This window comes from Herpailurus yagouaroundi, unplaced genomic scaffold (genome assembly GCF_014898765.1).
Source record: "Herpailurus yagouaroundi ecotype Mexico unplaced genomic scaffold, PumYag 141, whole genome shotgun sequence".
Taxonomy (NCBI): Eukaryota; Metazoa; Chordata; class Mammalia; order Carnivora; family Felidae; genus Herpailurus; species Herpailurus yagouaroundi.
Window position 1 is genome coordinate 35,586,918 of NW_024412396.1, and position 16,230 is coordinate 35,603,147.

General features: G+C 40.9%; 1 protein-coding gene across 3 annotated transcripts in view; it reads right to left on the bottom strand.

Moving 5' to 3' along the window:
- CCDC175 (coiled-coil domain containing 175) overlaps window positions 1-16,230 on the bottom strand; it is a 78,569-nt gene that overhangs the window by 25,049 nt on the left and 37,290 nt on the right. For all 3 annotated transcript variants that reach the window (XR_005790928.1, XM_040477285.1, XM_040477284.1), the window contains 3 exons: window positions 15,795-15,926; window positions 8,874-9,012; window positions 4,156-4,235 (listed from right to left, as the gene is read on the bottom strand). Coding sequence is in view for 2 of the 3 variants with exons in the window: in XM_040477285.1 (XP_040333219.1) it covers window positions 4,156-4,235; window positions 8,874-9,012; window positions 15,795-15,926 (351 nt within the window). In the remaining variant the exon portion in view is untranslated. The remainder of the gene's footprint in view (window positions 1-4,155; window positions 4,236-8,873; window positions 9,013-15,794; window positions 15,927-16,230) is intronic.

Here is a 16,230-nt window from a genome sequence, read left to right on the forward strand (position 1 = left end):
ACAAAATCAGAAATGAAAGAGGAGAAATAACCACAGAAATACAAAGGATGGCAGGAGAATATCATGAAAACTCATATGCCAACAAATTAGACAACCTAGAAGAAATGGAAGCAAATAACTTCCCAAACTATATAACTTCCCAAAACTAACTCAAACATTCAAAAAAAAAGTTAATACCTGTTCTTCTCAATCTATTCCAAAAAAAAAAGAAAGAAAAAGAAGGGAAGCTTCCCAATTCATTCTATGAGGCCAAGTACCACCCTAATACCAAAACCGGATAAAGGCACTATAAAAAAAGGAAGCTACAGACCATTATCTCTGATGAACACAGATGCAAAAATCTTCAACAAAACATCAGCAAACTGGATCCAACAGTACATTAAAAAATTATTCACCGGGATCCAGTGGGATTTATTCCTGGGATGCAAGTGTGTTTCAATATTTGCAAATCAATTAACATGATACATCACACCAACAAAGAAATGGAGAAAAATCATATGATCATATAATCATTTCAATAGATACAGAAAAAACATTTGACCAAGTGCAATATCCATTCATGATCAAAATCCTCAACAAAGATGTGAAGAGAACATACTTCTTTTTTTTTTTTTTTAATTTTTTTTTCAACGTTTATTTATTTTTGGGACAGAGAGAGACAGAGCATGAACGGGGGAGGCGCAGAGAGAGAGAGGGAGACACAGAATCGGAAACAGGCTCCAGGCTCCGAGCCATCGGCCCAGAGCCCGACGCGGGGCTCGAACTCACGGACCGCGAGATCGTGACCTGGCTGAAGTCGGACGCTTAACCGACTGCGCCACCCAGGCGCCCCAAAGAGAACATACTTCAAACATAATAAAGGCCTTATATGAAAACCCCACAGCCAACATCAGACTCAATGGTAAAAAACTGATAGCTTTCTCCCTAAGATAAGGAACAACACAAGGACATCCACTCTCACAACGTTTTTTTAACATAGTACTGGAAGTCTGAACCACAGCAATCAGACAAGAAAAAGATATAAAAGGCACCCAACTTGGTAAGGAAAAAGTAAAAATGTCACTATTTGCAGATGACATGACACTCTACATAAAAGCCCTGAAGAATTCACCAAAAACTACTAGAATGGATACATGGATTCAGTATGTTTACAGGATGCAAAATCAGTATACAACCCATTGCATTTCTATACACCAATAATGAAGTAGCAACAAAATAATCCCATTTACAATTGTACCAAAAATAATAAAATACCTAGGAATAAACTTAACCATGGAGGTGAAAGACCAGGACTATAAAACACCAATGAAAGAAATTGAAGATGACAGAAACAAATGGAAAGATATTCCATGCTCATGGATTGGGAGAACAAATATTGTTAAAATGTCCATACTACCCAAAGCAATCTACAGATTTAATACAATTCCTATCAAAATACCAACAGCATCTTTCACAGAGCTAGAATTAGATCATCCTAAAATTTGTATGGAACTGCAAAAGATCCTGAATATCCAAAGTAATCATAAAAAGGACTGGGGGTATCACAATTACAGATTTCAAGATATACTACAAAGATATTCTACTAGATCTTGAAATCACAGATTTCATATACTATAAGATATACTACTGATTACTACTGTTCTGTAGTAATCAAAACAGTATGGTACTGGCACAGATAGACATAGAGACCATCAGAACAGAATAGAGAGCCAAGAAATTAGAACACAATTGTATGGTCAATTAATCTTTGACAAGGGAGGCAAGAATATGCAAAAGATGGTCTTCAACAAATGGTGATGGGAAAACTGAACATCTACACGCAAAAGAATGAACTAGATCACTCTTAAACCATAGACAAAAATAAACTCAAAATGCATTAAAGACCCAAATGTAAAACCTGAAACCAGAAAAATCCTAGAAGAGAGTACAGGCAGTAATTTCTCTGACATCAGCTCCTGAGGCAAGGGAAACAAAAGCAAAAATAAACTATTGGGACTACATCAAAATAAAAAGCTTCCACACAGCAAATGAAACAATCAACAAAACTGAATGAGAGCCTAATGAAGAGGAGGAGATATTTGCAAATGACATACCAATGGAGGTTTAGCATCCAAAAATAGAAAGAACTTCTACACTCAACACTAAAAAAAACAAGTAATCCAATTTAAAAATGGGCAAAAGACATGAATAGACATTTCTCCCAAGACATACAGATGGCCAACAGACACATGAAACGATGCTCAACATCATCCATCATCAGGGAAATGCAAACCAAAAACATGAGTGGGATGCCTGGGTGACTCAGTTGGTTGAGCATCTCCTTCTTGATTTTGGCTCAGATCATGATCTCTCAGTTTGTGGGATCAAGCCCCTCATTAGGCTCTGCACTCACTGACAGCACAGAGCCTGCTTGGGATTCCCTCTCTCCCTCTCTCTCTCTCTCTCTCTCTGCCTCTCCCCCACTTGTGCTCACTCCCTCTCAAAATAAACAAACATTAAAAAAAAAAAAAAAAAATAGGCGCAAAAAAAAAAAAAAAAAACCCAAACCATGAGATATCACTTCACACCTGTCAGAATGGCTAAAATAAAAAACTCAAGAAACAACAAGTGTTGGCAAGGATGTGGAGGAAAAGGAATACTTGGGCACTGTTGGTAGGAATGCAAACTGGTACAGCCACTGTGGAAGACAGTATGGAGATTCCTCAAAAGATTAAAAATAGAACTACCCTATAATCCAGCAATTGTACTACTGGATATTTGCCCAAAGAATATGAAAATGCTAATTCAAAGTGATGTATCCATATCCATATCCATATCTCTATATCTATCTCTATATCTCTATATCTATATTTATACCTACATCTATCTCCTATGTTTATTGCAGCATTATTAACAATAGACAAGATATGGAAGCAACCAAATTGTCCATGGATAGATGAATGGATTTAGAAGATGAGGTACATATGTGCAATGGAATGTTAGTCATTAAAATGAATGAGATCTTGCCATTTGTGACAACATGGATGGACCTGGATTGTATAATGCTAAGTGAAAAAAGTCAGAGAAAGACAAATACCATATGACTCACTCTTAAACAACATTTAAGAAAACAAAAACAAAAACAGAAAAAAAAAAAAAGAGACACCTCCCCCTCCCCCAGACTCTTAAATACAGAGAACAAACTGGTAGTTATCAGAGGGGAGGTGGGTGCAGGGATGGGTGAAGTAAATGAAGGGGATTAAGAGTATACTTATTGGGATAAGAACTGAGTAATGTATAGCATTGTTGAATGATTAAATTGTACATCTGAAACTAATATAACACTGTATGTTAATTATATTTGAATAAAAAATAAACAAAACTCCAAAGCTCTGGGAAGCAAGTCCATGGACTTAAGTTAGACAATTAAGACAAATAAGTTGTTGAGACAACTTTATAAATTTGATATTTGAACAACTGTATGGCAAAAATGGGGAAGAGGGAAGCGAAATTTATTGAGGCTTTTTCAGTGAGGATTTAATTTTTTTTTTTGAAGAGAAAGGAATATAACTTAATGGATTTTTCAGAATATTCTACTGAATTCTCTGATTCTTAGTTATTATACTGTTACAAGTCACATAATCTTTAGTCATTGTATGACCATCACTAGGAGCATCTTACCAAGCAAATAGAATTGCATATATACTTACTAGTTCTTTTCCCCTTCATATTTCTCTATACCCACATGTTAAAAGTTACTTCTGATATCAATGCTTCTCAAAAATAGAATGTTTCTAGTTTTAATTAACCAATTCTACATACACGTTTATCATTAATTACTGATTATAAATTTTATAAAGGTAGTAAATGTCTCTTTACATGCTCTCATTTCATCTACTCTCACCCCATCTCTGCAACCTTTGTGCATTTATCCTAATATTCATAGGAATTTAACAGAATAAGAGATCTAAAAAGAACCTTAGGAAGCATCATCCCATCTCTACCTCATGAATAAGAAAACTGAGGCCCTCCCCCCCAAGGATATGCTCATGATTACATGTTAGTTGCATCTAGAGTCTCGCTCTCCGTATACACACGCACACACACACCATATTATGGTTTGTATATATCAGTATTCCAATAAAAGCAAGAAGAATGAATACACTGACTCTTTACCGAGTTGCTGAACAATCTTGAAAAGTCTCTTGCCATTTGAGAAGTGTAATCGTTCAGTAAATTCTGCTCCTGCTTTTGTGCTATATAAAAGAAAAAGAAAAAATAACTGCCCACAATGTTTAGTTTAAAAAATTAATCAAAATAAGGCATGTGTCTAGTTTTAAAAGGCAAATACTATGGGGCACCTGGCCGGTTCAGTCGGTTAAGTGTTTAACTTTGATTCAGGTCATGTTCTCACAGTTGGTGAGTTCGAGCCCCTCATCAGGCTCTCTGCCGTCAGCATAGAAACCACTCTGCACCCTCTGTGCTGCTCCCCCTGCCCCGCCCCTTCCCTGCTGGTTCTCTCTCTCAAAATAAATAAATACACTTAAAAAAAAGTTAAATACTATTATAAGGCTTAAAACAAAAAATAGAAGTTAGATGGTTTCCAATGCAGTGCCTTCCAATGCAGATGTTTCCAATGCAGTGCAGTATCTGACTCCTCAGAATCAACAACTTTTAAACTCAACTTTTTCTTCTTCTATTTTCTTAAAAAATGCTTATATGACTATTTCTTGATTTGTCACTTTAAGACACTTTCTATCTTCTTCCTAATATAGAAAGTAGCACACTTACTCTCACCCCTACATCCCCACGTGCACTTCTAATCTCCCCATAAAGTCATGTTTTTTAAAGCGAATTTTAACTGTATTTTTAAAAAAGATTTTGTTTTTAAGTAATCTTTACATCCAACATGCGGCTTGATCAAGAACCTTCGATCAAGAGTCACAGGCTCTACCAACTGAGCCAGCCGGGTGTCCCTAATTTTAACTATTTAGATCATTATGACAATGTAAACATTCACAGATGAGACAAATGGTGTAGTATGATTATTCCTCCCCTCCTGTATAATTTTTTGTTTTTCCTGGAGCTAAAAATACCTCATTTTTTTATTTCCTTAGTTTTCCATGTACACATTAATTCATATCTAAATCTATAATGGAATTATAAAATCTTTCCAAATATTACTTCCCACGTGGTCAAACACCTTAGGTGATCTACCAGTTTCATATCTCTTCCCTCCCCCCCTCTCCCCCCCACCTACCCCTTGCCCACCGCCGCCTTCTCTTTTCTGAGCACTTGGGACTTTCCTTTGCATTCCCCTTATGTTGGACCTCCTGTTTCCTGAATTTCGTGTCCTTTTCTTTTTAAGTTATTCCGAGCAAATTCTCTACTAGCTTCCTGAGACAGAGTAAATGAGAAATTTTGATATCTTATATATCTAAACATGTCTCTATTCTCTATTCATATTTGACTAAGAGTTTGGATGGGTATCTAATGTTAGATATTATTTTCTCACAGAATTTTGAAGGCAATGTCTTTTTTTAGTATAACAGTACAGTTAAGAAGCCTAAAACCATTCTGATTGCTCATCTTTTGAGTGAGATCTGCTTTTTCTCTCTAGAAGCCTTTGGAATATTCTTTTTTAGCCTGAAATCCCACAATGATGTGACTTACTGTCTTTTCCTTTAGAAATTGCACTGGGGATTTGATGGGCCTTTTCAAATAGGAAACTCATATTCTCCAATTCTGAGAAATATTTTTGTATTATTTCTTGGATAACTTTATCCTTTCCATTTTCTTTTCTGGCCTTATATTAATTAAATATTCAACATCTCAGAATGGTCTTCTAATTTTCTTACTCTTTTATCCTATTCCTCAACTCCTTATTTTGTTCTGTTTTTTGAGAGATTTCCTTTTCTTATAATCCTATTAAATGTTAAGAGTTTCGTTGTCAGGGGTGCCTGGATGGCTCAGTCGGTTAAGCGTCCGACCTCGGCTCAGGTCATGATCTCACTGCTCCTGAGATCGAGCCCCAACAGTCAGTCTCTGTGCTGACAGTTCAGAGCCCGAAGCCCGTTTCAGATTCTGTGTCTCCCTCTCTCTCTGCCCCTCCCCTGATTGTGCTCTCTCTCTCTCTCAAAAATAAATAAACATTAAAAAAAAAATTTTAATACAATAAAATATTGGTTATAGTTTTCATTTCTAGGAGCTCTTTCCTGTTTCTCTGTTCTTTTTCATACATGCAATATATTTTTTCTCTATGAATGTAACTTTAAGATATATTCTCAAAAACATATAGAATGTATATTTTCTTTAATATATAGACTATATATACATTATGCATAATATATAGAGAATAGACATTCTCTAAGAAGATGTATCTTTAAAAGCATTCTTGTATTCATTGTGTCATCTGTTTCCACCAACTTCTGTTTTTCTGTCTGCTTTAGTTTCTGCCTTTCACATTGGAGTTTTTCCTGAGGTGTCTGGTGATCCTTGACTATCTAATCCTATTTAAGCATGAGGCACTAAAAGGCTCAGTTCCTGGGTGGGTTTCACTGTACGGTGATCAGGAAGGGACCAGCCATTTTGTCGGAGGATCCTCAAATGTTGGATTATGTGGGGCTTTTCTCTGGAACTGTTTAGTTTCCTTAGAGAAGAATCCAACCATCTCCTTTTCAAGAGGGGGAAGGGATTACAGGACAGTCACACACACAATGAAGGCTGGCAGGCTTCATCAAGTTCAGCAGTGGAAGGGGGTCTCTGTATAGCGTCCGTCTTCTGCCCTCTGTCATATCTGATATCCTGCAGTTTAGAACCCCCTGGTCTGACTTCTCTGCCAGCACTGGGAGGAGTAGTCAGTCGCTCAGCTGCACAGAAGATGGCATCTCACCTGGAGGTCTAACCGCTTGTTATAAAGATTTTCAACCAATCTTCAACCCTGTGACTCATTTCAGCTTCCCAGTATCAGGGTCTTCCAATGCCCAAGACTTGCCAGGTCCTTGCTTTCATGGTGTGCTTTTTATGCAGGCACTTGCTAGTCACACTTCCCTTCCTGTTAATTCTTCTAGCCAATTCTACCTTCTAAATATTTGTTGATGTTTATTTTCTGCAGATATCTTCTCTGCCAGTCTCTGTACTTGCAAGTCATAATTTCTCTCCCTAGAAAAATATTTTACACACATTTTTATGAAATTTCACTAGGGAGCACAGATAGATGCATGTTTTATGCATAACATTTAACTGAAAGTCGTAAGTCATAACATTGCTCTTTGTGTGTTCTGAGCCACTTCTATCCTCTGTAAGTCTCACTGCTGGCAGGTGAAGCATATTTTCCTACTCTGGAGCGCATTACTCTTATGTTCCCTTTCCCTGGCCTTTCCCTCTTTTCTCTCCTTTCTTTAGTATTTTCTTTCTTTGCCTCAAGAGAATCAGCACTTGCAATATATGGAAACATGTTGCTTATTTTCAAACTCCTCATGTTTCTTACATCCTCCACCGTAGTGCAAGAAGGGATGGGAAGAAGGTTGGGAGAACAGAAAATTGGGGGTGGAGTACATAGGTTTCACGACCCTTCTTAAAGCAGCAAAAGACCAAGAAAATCTACCTGAGTTGACTAAATGAGAATCTGACAAGAATTGGAAAATCAACTGAGGAATGGCAACCAGACCAATTATTCAAGGTACTTATTCTTATAATCTTATATTCTTAAAAAACCACTTTCCTTGGCAATGACCACTATTCGCTTTTATTTTTGAGAGAGGGTGTGCATGTGTGTGCACGCACGCAAGCAGGAGAGAGGGAGAGGGAGAGAGAGAATCTCAAGTGGGCTCCATGCTCAGCACCAAGCCCCACATGGGGCTTGATCTCATGACCATGAGATCATGACCTGAGCTAATATCAAGAGTCAGACATTTAACCAACTGAGCCATCCAGGGCCCCCCCCCCCACTATTCACTTTTAAGTATTTGTTTTACATTTCAACATATTGGATTTCTATATGATTATATCTTTTTGACACAGACTATTTCGATGTCTCTCCCCATATTCATCTTTGCCAGCTGTTTATTCCCATCACAGTGCACATTTTTTGGGGGCTCCCGTTCTAGTCCTTTCTGTAACTTCTGACCCTGGTCTTCTGATTTTCAGGGTACTTTTTCCATCTAGAAAACAGAAATTCTGGAAGCTTTTCTGCTTAACAACCTTGTGGAACTTGTTGGTTAATGATACTCTGCTTCCCAAATACAAGACAAAACTCTAGAGATGATTCTGGATTTATGAAATTTTGGGTGCAGAGTTAGATGACTACATCCTATTTTTCTGGAGAAAATAAGTATTTTTATATTTAATATACATGATTGTGCCCTGTAACAAAATGTAAAATATACATACTTTGAGACACATTTCACATCCTCTATAAAGCCTCCATTTCTAAGACTAGCTCTTATATATCTTTGCCTTAGGGGTGAGTTAGGAGGAAAAAAAATCTGACGAGTACCTACTTGGTAAATGGTTAGAGTCATAACTGGAACAAGATAGAATATTCAAATTCGTGTTAAGAAACAGAAAAAAGAATCCCACTTGGTAGCAGATAAAGGTGCTATTTCTACTTTTACCAAGGAGAGACAGAAACCACATTATATAGTTGTCACTAATTCTTAATTTTAAAGTCTTTAAAAGAGAAAAGGAAACATTTGACAAGGGCAACATCAGGGCTGCGGTGTAAAGAAGAAATTAGTAGATGGGGCAAAAACTAGAGAAGAAAGAGTTAAAGGCGATGGGAAAAGTTTGCAGAGTTTCATCACTGGCTCACGAATGATGACCCACCTTGAGTTAGGGGATATCAGTGAAATCCTTACCTGTCTTAACGTTAATTACTGAGACTTCACACCTACCTGTAATAAAATGAATGAGCTCTTCCAGTTTTCCAGCTTTGCTCATATATTCTTCTTCTGCCACTTGAAGTTGCGGAAGATGCTCGACTAGCTCATCTTCCTTTACTCTGTTACTTTGCGTTTCCCTAGCAAATCTTAGCTTTAAAGAAAATAAAGCTAATTGTGAGGCATGATTTTAGAGAACGGACACAATTTACACTCCAGAGTATAATGTAAGTTCTTTGAGAGGAAGAGCCCTGTCTTAGTGTCCTCTCATCGTGAGGTGCATACAAAGGTATCCGGCATATCTAGATATTTGAAACATTTTTGTTGGCTGATTCAGAGAGTCTCTGGAAATCTATGAAGTAAGGAGATTACATTCAATGGCCTCTCCAAGGAGCCCTTCATTTCTCTAGCTCTACTGCTATGATTCCATTAATGCTACCATGTACGTACCCTAAACACCTATTTGAGAAAATCTCTCTTGAGCATATTTTACGGAAAAACAAACAAACAAACAAACAAAAAACAGGCAGCAATGGGACACCTGGGTGGCTCAGTTGGTCAAGTGTCTGACTCTTCATTTTGGCTCAGGTTGTGATCTCACAGTTTGTGAGCTCAAGCCCCACACTGGGCTTTGCGCTGACAGTGCGGAACCTGCTTCGGATTCTGTTTCTTCCTCTCTCTCTCTGCCTCTCTCTCTCTCTCTCAAAAAAAAAAAAGCGGCAAAACAAAATATACATAAGTCCTAAGAAAAGTGGATTACATAAGAAATGGGGAGGGGGTAGAAATAAGTGGATATATTATTACAATAAATGGGCAAAAAGCACCCAAAACAAAACATGAAGATGCCTGCTTAATTATCCAGGTTTTAGTTAGCTGGACCTCTCTTAGAAAGCCAGGATGGGTTTAAAATGGTGATAAAGCAGTGACAGCCAGCTGATATTTACTAGCCATTCTCCTGTCCCTCGATATCAGGACTCCTCAGTTCTAGCTCAGCATCTGACTGCCAGCTAGACTGATTTTTCAGCTTTCCTTGCAAGTGGGTGCGACTAATGGTTTTGTGAGCAGAAGCGGTGTGGGCCGCTTCCGGGTCCTCCGCCTGCAACAGGAAGCAGTACGTGCCCCCTTGGTCCTTCCCTCCGTCCCCTGGCTGGAAGAGAATGAGAATGGAAACTGCCACTTGGATCCACAGAGGTTAGCCTCAGGCTGAGGATGGCAGAGCTGCCCTTCCAACCTTGGGCCCCTTCCCTTTGGCCTGTAATGGGAGAGAAATAAACCTCTCTCTTCTGTAATGACCACGTCAGGGCGTCTTCTCAACTAGATAGTTAGACTCTTAAGATTCGAATAGGCCATACTTGACCCAACTTATTCTTAACAACTTTTTCGCTTTTTACCTTTAATCCAGGTTGCACACATACATAATCTGAAGGAAAACCCGGGCGCCAGCAGGGCAATGCCAGGCATGCGTCTTCAGTGGGAGGGACCTCACACCACAGCTGACCAGAGGCTACTGTCCTTCGACCCCAGCAAAGTGGTAACTCAGATGTAAGAGGAAGATACCCACATGGGTGGGTGTGATAGGCACCTTGGTTTTGAAGCCTCATGTCCAAATAGGAACCAACTTCTCTTGGGTATACCCTCCAGGTCCCCGAAAGAGACGTGCCTACTTAAAAGAGGCACCAAACCCAGGGAAGCCCAATGCTCTAGTTTCCCCACCAGTTATTCTCCCGGGCAAGATGCGGCATACCAGTCATGGGTCACTGTTTACAAGCAATGTTGCCTGACGACACAACTTTAGTTGTCTACCTTTGCCAGGGTCTAGGGGAATGACCCAGAAGGTTCAGCCAAGGTCAATTTCCCAATAAAGAAGAGAGGGTTTGCAACCCTTTACTACACATATCCTGCCTGTGTTCACTGTGCCAGATGTATTTTGGCATCTCTGATAGAGCAGCCTGTCTGCACCCTAGTTAATACAGCGATACACCAGCCTGGTATGTTCCCTCCCAAAGTGCAATGAGAATCCTTAGGGATAAATATAGAAAGATCAAAACACATGTAAAAACACCATAATTTAAACACATTACAACGAGGCATCAGGAGTAATTTTCTCCACACTGCACGTTAAGAAATTCAACTGTGTAGGGGCGCCTGGGTGGCTCAGTTGGTTAGGCGACCGTCATGGTCTCGCTCAGGTCACGATCTCGCAGTTTGTGAGTTCGAGCCCCGCGTCAGGCTCTGTGCTGACAGCTCAGAGCCTGGAGCCTGCTTCAGATTCTGTTCTCCCCCTCTCTACCCATCCCCGGCTCACGCTCTGTGTCTCTCTGTCTCTCAATGATAATAAACATACATTAAAAAAATAAGGAAAAAAGAAACTCAACTCTGTATTATCTATACCATGTTCTCTAAAGAATAGCTTGAGGGTCTAAGGAAGTATGTGAATGCATTAATTTGTTCCCATTGCCTGCATTGACTTAAGCTGCTAGGATTTCCCTGACAAGGAGCCATGCTGTTGCTTCATGCTTTGAGGGAGGGTTTGGGTACCAGATGCTGCGGCATCTCAGACAAGTTGGTGTTCGTCTACCGGCTCAGGCAGGCCCACTGCTTCTTCCCTGATTCCGGAGCCACATGCACACTTAGCTCAGTGACAATGGGCCCAGGCTTTTGCTGCAACCCCTTGGAATTGGAGCCTTGGAAAAGAGAGAGACTGATGCAGGTCCCACCCCTGTTCATCAGGATGAGTTCCAGCTCATCCTATAACTTCCTGTCCATCTTTTCCTTCCCAACTGCCTGTCCTATACAGCCTTCAGGCCCCAGTTCCAGATGGAAAGCAGACAGACTCTCTAGACTGTGTAACCAGCCACCACGATTCCAGAAGGTCAAATCCTTTAAGAAACCTCATTTCTGGTGGCTCTGCTTCTCTGACTGAACTCTGCCAGATATAGGGCTGTAGGACCCAGCAGACCCAATTCGTGGTCAAGGTGTCAGCACTAGGTCAGAATGATGTAGAAGCCTGTGGCAAGCTCCAGCAGAATTGTAGCCGAGGCCCCCAGGTATTGGAGCCAAGTCTACAGAGGACTTAGTCACAGTACTGCCTGGGAGAAAAATGCCTCTGGAGATTTGGAAATTTATATTCTGAACCAGTGACTAACATCCAGGACTGTTTTCCTTAGACAAAATATATGGGTCAGGGGCCCAAGTGGTAGTGGACGTCTTACTATTAAATCTTATGATTTTGTTTTCCCTCCCTGTGAATTTGGGCTCTGTTCATTTAGACATTGTACAACACTGGTAAGAACGATTGTACCAGGGGTATAATAATGGTTCCGTAAACCAAAATCGGAGAATGCTTCTTCTCCATTTTGGGCTCCTCATGCTACTGAACCAATTGCAGAAATGGGATTCTAATTTGCTCCAGGTTATTGATGAGGACTATCAAGGGGAAGAAGGGTTGTTGCTTTATAGGAAGGGCACACAGGCTGCTCTCTGTGCCTTTCTGTGAATTAGACACAGGTGGACACAGCCCTGCAGGGGGCGCACAGCCTGGCAAGTGGGGTGGACACTGGAAGACTGTCGACTTACCTTGCCTAATTGCACTGTGTAAGCTCAAGTGCAATATTACATAGCAACCTTATCCTATTCCTGATTTTAAGGGGGTTGCCTCCATTGGTTCACCATCATGTATGAGAGTAAACTGTCAGCTCTCTCTCAAGAAATACCTGAAAGGCTGACTACCTACTTCCAACCACTCCCTCAGCTACCACTCTGGATCAAGCTACTTGAACCACTTGCAATACTGTTGTAGCTTCCTAATTGGTCTTCCTGCACCCACCATTGCTCTCCTAAATTCTGCTCAACATAGCAGCTAGAATGATCCTATTTACATGAAAATCAGACTATTCAGCCCTTCACTCAGAACCCTCTTATCAGGAAACTTACCTTCCCAGCCCAGGCAGAGGAAGGACAAAGTACTCACAATGGCCTATAAGGAGGCAGACCTGGGGAGGCCCCTCTTGAATCATTCCTCATGGAAGGGACTCACTCACTGCCTTGTGGCAAGGAGTATGGTCAGCTGCCAGCCTCCAGCGGCCAGCTCCTTTAGAGACTTCTCAGTTATCTACTGAAGATCATGCTCTTCACGGGGGCCCCCAACCAACTGACTGAGCAAGGAGGTGGTACAAGGGTGTAGCCATTTCTGCCCAAGGCAGGGATCTGCTAATGGACAGTCCTTGCTCAGGAGCTCCCCAGAGACAGTTTGCGGGTTACATAATAGCCTGATGGCTTCCCCTGCCCAGTCCTTTCATAGGTACTACTCCCTAATAAACTTTACACTCCTCGTTCTGTCTCAGCATTTCCTTCCAGAAAATGGATCCCTCTCCCTCCTGGCCATTCCAGCCACACTGCCTCCTTGCTGTTCCTCAGATAGGACAGCCCTGCCTCCTCCCTTCCTGTCTGCAGCAACCCTCTGCCCTTCAGGATTCTATCCTTCCTTGTCCAACAATGCTCTTTAACAGGGCACACAGACCACATCACGTATGCTCGCCCTATCCCCAGTCCCGGCTCTATTTTTCTCCATAGCATTTCTCACTTTTGAATATACTCAAGGTTCCACTTGTTTATCTTGTTTATTTTCAATCTCCGTCCACCAGGATGTAAGCACCATAAGGGCAGAGGGGTTTTTTGTCTGTTTCTTTTTTTGTTTTTCAGCATCTAGAAGAATACTAGGCACCCAGACAGATGGCATCCAGCAGAGAAAGGTTTCCCACCCTGACGCTTCTCCCTTCTGTTTCTTCTCATTTCGTCTGAATTTGGGAATGTTCTCTTTCCCTTGTTTGTTCCCTGAGCTGTGCCAATTTCCATTTCACTCCTTCCTATTTCTGGCCCATCCCCTTCTGACACCTCTTCCCTGAGTTCCTAGATTTCTATATTGCTGATCTTCCTTGGCACCTGTACGAAACTAAAATATATATTTTTTAATTTACAGAGGGATGCTTGATCGCAGTTTTCATCTGTTCCAACACCATCTTCCTGAGTGTTCTTCAGTTGTTGGACAGTTTTGTTCCCCCTTTCGCTTATTTTTTTAATAGATTTTTTAATAAGTATTATTATTATTATTATTTTAATGAATACATTTTTTCCCTTTATTTTTTTTAGAGAGATAGAGTGAGTGGGGAGAGGTTTGGTGGGGGGGCGGGGGAGAGAGAGAGAGAGAATCCCAGGCAGACTTCATACTAACAGCACAGAGCCTGACTCAGGGCTCGATCCCACCACCAAGTGATCATGACCTGAGCTGAAATCAGGAGTCAGTCACTCAATCCACAGAGCCACCCAGGTGTCCACTTGTTTTTCTCATGGTATTTTTATGTGGAGGACATAGCTGCTCCTTTTTTTGTTATTCATATTAGAAAGAACTGGCTTTTCTTGGACCAATAATCTGTGGATGGCTTTCTGTAGGATGTGGTGGGGGTTGCGTGGGGAAGCATGGGGTTGGCCCAGGGCAAGATCTGAACTTTGACATGTAAGGACTCTCTGCTTCCCTGCTACAGCAAGGGACTATTGTCTTCAAAAATTATGGAAAGAGCCCAAATGCCCATCAATCGATGAACGGATAAAGAAGTTGTGGTTTATATACACAATGGAATACTACTTGGCAATGAGAATGAATGAAATGTGGCCTTTTGTAGCGATGTGGATGGAACTGGAGAGTGTTATGCTAAGTGAAGTAAGTCATACAGAGAAAGACAGATACCATATGGTTTCACTCTTATGCGGATCCTGAGAAACTTAACAGAAGATCATGGGGGAGGGGGATGGGGAAAAAAAAGTTACAGAGAGGGAAGGAGGCAAACCATAAGAGACTCTTAAAAACAGAATAAACGGAGGGTTGATGGGGGGTGGGAGGGAGGGGAAAGTGGGTGCTGGGCATTGAGGAGGGCACCTGTTGGAATGAGCACTGGGAGTTTTATGGAAACCAATTTGACAATAAATTTCATATTAAGAACAAATAAATAAAACAAACAGGAAAAACAAAAAACAAAAAAACAAAACAAAACAAATAAAGCCCCTCTTTGATACAGCCGGGGCCTCTGTTCCTCTTCAAAATGAATCAAGTTCAAGAAGGCTTCTACCACCATCCCTTTTCTCCGCATCCCAATACCAACGTAGGTCTCCAGGCAGCACCCCCTTACCTTTCCAGGTAACACCAGCACCTTGAAAAGGTGTGTTTTCTGTTGTGTTTCCAGAGACCTGCCACCCCCAGGCCCCTTGGGTACTTTCAGTGCCTTTTCGCTCCACCTCCCCCAGCATCCTTGCTCCATTCCATCCCAGGGGGCTCCTGGCAGCTCCCAACTCAGCAGAATGCCCTCTCTGATAAGGATTTCCAAGCTTGGCCTCACTGGCCTCCCTTGCCCTTTGCTGCTTCCCCCAGCTACTCTCCCGCCAGCTCTGCCTGCCTTCCTGCACCGCTCCCCTTGTCCCCGGGGACTTTGCCGGCACGTCTACGTAACTTGGAGTGTCTAATTTTCTTTTTTTAACTGAAAAAATATTTTATGTTGCTCTTTTTTTCAGGAAAAAAAGTCATAATGAAACTAGGCTTGCTCACACTGGAGGTTTTACATTTAACCGCTTAGAGTAGCATGAAATAGGGGCACCTGGGTGGCTCAGTCGGTTAAGCGTCCAACTTCAGCTCAGGTCACGATCTCACGGCTTATGAGTTTGATCCCTGCATCGGGCTCCGTGCTGACAACTCAGAGCCTGGAGCCTGCTTCGGATTCTGTGTCTCCCTCTTTCTCTGCCCTCCCCCACTCGTGCTCTGTCTCTGTCTCTCAAAAATAAAAACATTAACAAAAATTGTAAAAAAAAAAAAAAAAAGAGTAGCATGAAATATACCCCTCCCCCCATATGGCAATTTCAAATTGTTTTTAGATGCAGAATAAAACTTACCTCATACTTGCTCAACTCTTGAACTAACTTTTTTTCTTTGACAATAAATTCTTCCTCCACTTGTTTTAATTCTAATGTAAGTTTTTCAGTCTCTGCCAAAAACTCAGTGATCTCTTTTTGTCTAAAATTGGTCTAATCAGAAAGCAAACAAATTGAAGATCTGTCATTTCCCTGTAGCAGTCAGCCTTACATTTTCAAAACAGCCAAGAATTAATATCTCTTTGCATGATACTTGGCTCTGATTTCAGGTTATATATTTTCACAGCAACTACTTGAGAGGGAATTTATTTATTTATTTTTCCTCCAGAGGTTAATTTATTCACCAGACAATATCTATAACCTACCTGAGGAAATGGATGATGGGACTGATGGGGGATGGAGGAAGGGCAGAGGGTCAAAACCAGCGCTGAGTAATGATGTTTGGTTTCTTTTTTTT